This window comes from Thunnus albacares, chromosome 9 (assembly GCF_914725855.1).
Source record: "Thunnus albacares chromosome 9, fThuAlb1.1, whole genome shotgun sequence".
Lineage (NCBI taxonomy): Eukaryota > Metazoa > Chordata > Actinopteri > Scombriformes > Scombridae > Thunnus > Thunnus albacares.
Window position 1 is genome coordinate 29,459,013 of NC_058114.1, and position 6,245 is coordinate 29,465,257.

At 38.2% G+C, this 6,245-nt stretch overlaps 1 protein-coding gene across 4 annotated transcripts in view; it reads right to left on the reverse strand.

The window, feature by feature from the left end:
- Positions 1 to 5,656, reverse strand: part of LOC122988543 — a 155,503-nt gene extending 149,847 nt beyond the window's left edge. For all 4 annotated transcript variants that reach the window (XM_044360916.1, XM_044360918.1, XM_044360914.1 and 1 more), the window contains exons 1-2: positions 5,440 to 5,656; positions 5,219 to 5,266 (exon numbers count right to left, since the gene is read on the reverse strand). In XM_044360916.1, the coding sequence (XP_044216851.1) occupies positions 5,219 to 5,246 (28 nt within the window). In that variant the 5' untranslated portion in view covers positions 5,247 to 5,266; positions 5,440 to 5,656. The remainder of the gene's footprint in view (positions 1 to 5,218; positions 5,267 to 5,439) is intronic.
- Between the last annotated feature and the right edge of the window lie 589 nt (positions 5,657 to 6,245).

Genomic DNA, 6,245 nt, shown 5'->3' on the forward strand with positions numbered 1-6,245 from the left:
TGCACCCCTCAAATTCTCACAGATATTTATGTCTCGGTCCTATTCACAAGAGATATATAACATATGTTGTGATGTGCTGCAGAATTAGTCTGATATAAATGTTTTGATGATTATTTTAAGTAGTTTATTAAAATCCATCTGGGATCCCTTGAGCCATTTTTTTTTTTACTTCTATTGTAAATTTAATTCTACTCTGACATGATTTAATACCAGAAATAGTTTCTGAACATTGCTCTCAACAATAGCATGTGTATTTGAGCTATTATTTCAAGCAACATGGATGACTCTCTGATGAAAACTGTTGCCAAACGCTTGACTCAAGAAGGTGATGCATACAGCAGCATCATGCTCTGTGCTGCCTATTTGAGGCTGCTGGCTACATCAGATACTGTGTGGCAAAGTTTGGTTAGAGAATAGGAAGAAGAGCTGCTATGTTCTACAGAATATGATCAACATGGCCACCTAGAGGAAACAATAAAACATAAACATCTGGTCTTATTTTAAAGGCAACAATAACCTAATTCCTCCTTCATAAACAGGATCGTGACATAAGATTATTGGCACAATAATCATAACTAACATAAATGATGATGGTATTATGCTGACAGACATCTAATCCTCTGGGATCTGGTAACTGCACACTAAATATGTCTGATAACAGCAGCCTACATAATAATCCTATTCACATTTTTAACTGCAGTCTGTCACCCGTGTTCCCACACTACATTACAACTATGTAGCATTATACATTTATGGCACTGGATGCACATGAAAGATTCACTCGACATGGCACATAGTGTATGAGTTAATGCTAGATGTTGTTATGTAAAACAAACGCTGCGCAGAGGTGGAATCAGTAAGTGACAAAAACAGCTAGACTGTGTGACTAAGGCGGTAAAACTCATGAAATGAAACAAAAGCAACGTGAGCACAAACTGTACATACGGTACAGGAGATGCATCAGACAGTAGAGTTCTCACACGCCACAACGTTCCAAAGTCAACCTCTCCAAATGCATTTTGTTGACATATTTTCAATAAACATGACTTGTGCCATCTGCTGCAAAGATTAAAACAGGTTTAAGTCGTTTAATGTTTTAATTAATAGACCAAAATGACAATAAACCACTTCAACAAGTAACCTCATAGTTTTTAGATGGTTTAAGTAGTGCAGAACAAGGGATCAATTTACTAGAAAAACTATCTGGACGTTCTATAACTATAGAATGAGGCTGTGGACACAGCAGAGAGCGAGAGGAAGGACTCTATTACAGAGAGAAATGTATATTTAAATGAAACAGAACTTTTGTCCAAGCAGACAGGTGTAATTTCTTTCTGTTATTATGTATAAACCTGACTTCTTGTTTCCATGACATCACCAGCCTGCATACATTCAAAGGTTCACACGGTCATGGTGTGTAGATGTTAATCTAGGGGTTTGGAGTTGGGGGGGGGGGGGGCGAACATCAACGCCCCTCCTCACCTTCCCCCTGTTTTTTCCTTCAGAACAGAGCACCTTCGTCCTTACCAACAGCACAATTTCATGCCAAGTAGCTTGGAACGTTAACTATTAACTCTGAGGCTACAATTAAAAGCATTTCATCAGATAATGCTTCCTTCCCCCAGATTAAGTGCTGGCATACCACTGTTGACTATGACAGCTGGAAATAGATTTAACTTGGGTATTTATTGCACCAAATCTGCAGCGCACACAAGAACATGCTTCAGGCGTGGACTGCTATCATTTGTCCAAGTACCATCATGCTACAAGGGCCTTCTGCAGCGCTGAATGTGACAGGAAATATCTGGAAAACATTTTAAGGAAAAAAATCTATTATTACATCTTGCAGTTAAAGCTCTTTTTTTTTTTAAACGTCACATCCCGAAAATCACACAAAAACTTTTCAGTCTTAATTCTCACTGATATTTTCCAATTATTCCATGATGAAAAACAAAAGTATTTCATCTATTTGGGGACGATGTGTAGTTACAACGCTACCTTACACGTTTTGCTGCAGATCTTCAGGATGATGAGGAGATTATGCTTACTGGGGAATTCTTATTATGGTTGACGTAGCATCCATCATGAAAGATTAAGAAGAAACACTGACAAATTTAATTTGCAGTGTTTTGATAGGCAACGTTTATGTAGCTTAGCCATGACATAGTACCATGGCATGTGTTAACTCACCAGTCTTTTCCTATTATACACGTATCATCATGTACATTAACAGGCGGTACTGTTATTGTATTTCATCTATTCACAGGTGGTGGGAATATCCTATTAAACTGCACATGTTCTGTTAATGTTACGCAAAATTTCCAACATCTTGTTACAAATGAAACACTGACAGATTCCTGCTCACAACTGCTACAGCATGTCCCAACACTCTAAACACAAGTCATACTGAAAGTGTTTTAGGTTCAGATACACTTTTTACAGAGCAGCTCACATTTGTAGGCATTAATTGATAAGTTATCTTTATGTATATATTTGCATCATTATAAAACTTTCTGTATTTTCCCTTCCAAGGCAGAGCATATCTAAAAGGATGCCTTGTTCACCCACTGTTGATATGACCATGGCTTCCATATTTCTACCTTACAGATGCAGCAGTCAGACGTGCTAATTATGGTATTAAAAAACATTAAAATAAATCAAACACTGAACACAAAATGACTTTTCTCTTTTACATCACTGCTGTAAGAAGAGAAGTGTACACTAGATACTGTATCACTGTGCATTGTCAGGATTTGTTTCAGTCTGATGTACTTTGTCTCCCTCAAGTGGTCTAAAGGATCATAGCTGAATGTGGTGAACAAACATCATTATCCACACTGCAGTGTGAATATAAACTCATAAATAGACAATCTTCAGAGCATTTTGACAAGTCATAGCAGCAGGTGTTAGCTATAACTTTAATAATGGCTGCATTCTCTTTAGATGAGCCTATTCTCCTGACCTCCTGGCTCACTGTAATTGCTTACTGAGGCAATTAAATATAGTGGAGCCATCATTAATGTTATTCATTTCACCTGTGTCAAAATGATTTGTCATAACATCTATCTGAGTGCCTACCAACTAGTTTTCTCCACAAACAGCCTGCAACTTCTTTGTCCAAAGAGTTTGTTCATACAAAGTATTGAAGACTACTCAATAATTATTGTGTCTGAGTAATTCAAGGACAGGCACAGTTTAAAATCACTTAGTTTTTTTTTGCATTTTGTTATCTTTTCTGCTAATGAGCAGAAATTACAACTACGTTAGATAGACATTAACCACATACAAAAAACAAACTCAGATTAAAGATATATTCAAAAAATATTTTACAAAACTACCTATTGTGTAGGATCACAAGCTGAATGCAATATACTGGTTGTTTATTACTGCCTCATTCTGACATTTACTCAAGTTACTTCTAAAATTAACTGACAGAAATGAGCCTTTTGTTCTGAAAATATTTGGAACTTTGAATAAACTTTTCTTAGTTTTTGATCTTTCCACTGCACACTCATCTCTCTGTCACACAGGAAGATACAATGATTGGCTGTGTTGCACTACAATATAATATGTATATACATGTACATGCAGCAGTCTGACTACAGCCTGCACTGTTAAACATTACTGTAGTGGCACTGACCCATATAAGGAGCGGAATATGTTGTCTGGCACTGGAAAACTTTAAAAGGGGATATTGAAGAAGTAGTTGAGGAACAAAAATATGAATGAAACAATTAATGCAAAAATTAACCTGGAAGATTCAACAAAAATAACTTAAGCTGAAGAAACAAATACATTTGCAGCCTCACAGCAAGCTGCCACATACTCTCTCTTTCCTATTCTTCATGTATCGACCAGTGACCTTCTCAGCCTCGCCTAACTAAACCTACCATCTACTCAGGTTACCACAGGGTGAGCCAGACTGATACAAAGCTTTCAAAGAATACACATTATTAATACAGGATTTCTCTGTTGGCAAACACAGTGTTCTGTAGTGACACACACATGAACACACACCAATTATTGCACCAGATTTAACAGACTGTTGCTTACAGTTTTACCCTTCCTACCTGAACTGGACAGTGCCCAGTTACTCCATCACTGATTAAGCACATGATTCGCTGTTCATCTAACATCCCCAAATAAGGACCACAACTGGCAACTCTGAGAATATCTAGAGGGCCTATCAGATTTCAATCTGACTGAACTTTGACACGCAAAAATCACAAAGCTCTCCAAAGTCTGGTCAGCTTGACAGAGAGTGGGATTGACTTTTCATTTGGGAAATCTTGATTGTTTATGAACTGTTTCATCACTGCATGGCGATGAGCATTATTGCGTGTAAGGACAGTGACAGAGGTTAACAACAGTAAAATGTCTGCTAGAATGCAGTACAATTTACAGCTGCTGTCAGTGCTTTACCGACAGCAGTTACTTATGTTGCACCTTGAGTCTGGTGACACATACTGTATACATGCAATTCCCAACATCGCTCCACCCAAATTTAACCTGACAGGAGTTTTAATCAGTTACTTTGATTGAAAATGCCTGTGTGTAAGTGCAGGGCCTTTAAATCAGTATCAGCTGGGGGGAGGTTTGCATTGCAATTTCTGTATGTATATATTATCCTGAAATCAAGGTGTATCAAAATTTCTCTGATACAAATTCTCTTGAGTAGCCATTTTGAGTGATAATTAGTTTCTAGTTTGTTATTATTCAGCACTGTCCAGTGTGTTTTCTGTGTGTCACTAGTGCTGTGGTCACTCATATTAGGGCTGCAAGTAACAATTACACGATTATTTTCTTGATTAATTGATTAGTTTTTTGGTCTATAAAATGTCAGATAATGGAAACAAATGTCTATCACTGTTTCCCAAAGCCAGAGATGCAACCTGAAATTCCTTGTTATGTCCCAACCAACAGTCCAGTTTATTGTCATAGAGGACTAAAGAAACCAGACAATAATCACATTAACAAAATTGGAATTAGAAAAAATGCCAAACAACAACAACAACAAAAACACTCAAAACGATTACTCGAATATCTTAACAGGTCACATGTTATGTATGTAGGTCAACTAGAAGTTTATACTGTGTACGCCAGGTGGAAACCATTCTCACTTACAACTTATCGTCTGAAACAGACACAGCTTTAAGGTGGTTAAATGTGTCAATTAAACTTTAAATCCATGATGTGTTTTTGCTCTATGTTAACTTACCTGCTAGTTTGTGAGTCTTCAGTAACATGGCGGTTCGTTTCTGAGCGGCTGTAAAGTAAAGTAACACTTTTTACTACTCCTGAGATGATGTTTGACCGGACACAGCCGGCAACCAAAACGGGTACACGTTAAATTCATTCCAACACCGAATATTACCTGTTTTTTTGTTTGTTTTTTTCTTAGTGACTAGCTAAAATGTGCTAACGTTAGCATTGTCTTACCTGGTTTGACTTGTTTATGGCACTTGTAGGGACTCTGTCAGCACTTTTATGCTACTACTTCTTCAATGATTTGGGCTAATCGATACCAACGTTGCAGACTTCCCGCCATGGATGTATTATGAGAGCTGGATGTCCGACTAAAAACGGCGCCTTTTCAGTCATACAGGAATTGCTCGCCTGGCGCATACGCCGAACAAAAATTCTAGCTTCCGCGTTGTGCGGCCCACTGAATATGCGCAGTAGTGTTTCCCCCGCTGGCCCCGCCCGCGAGCTCCCGCTCGGCCCATAGACTTTACATTGTGATGACGTCACGGATTTTTAAATCGCTTTTCTCGGCTCAAGGAAAGTTTGACAAACATAAAACCTCCATGGATCAAAAGTTCATAATAGAAAGAGTCATAATTGACGTTGTTTGCAGTTCGAGGGGTCCTGTCAACAGTTTTACAGGCGTCTCTTTTACAATGGTGGTCTATGGGGAAAATCCTTTTTGGGCCGCAGGGAGATTTTTCGCTGCAATACCGCGAGTGGCCACTGGGAAAAATTGGCTGCAAGGCTGAGCGGCGGCGTCCTCTCCAGCTATTATTATCCATTCATGCTTCCCGCCCACAATTGAATTTTACGTGCACAGGTAAAGTGTCGTTGGTCCTGTTTGTTTTCACAGCGCCCCCTACTGGACCTGTGAATTTCCATTTGTAGTCAGGACTTCGATGCACAAACATTCAAGTAAATAACACGCCGTTTTAATAATATTAAGATATTAATAAATAGACAGGACTCATTTTTTTTATTTTTTATTATTTATTTAA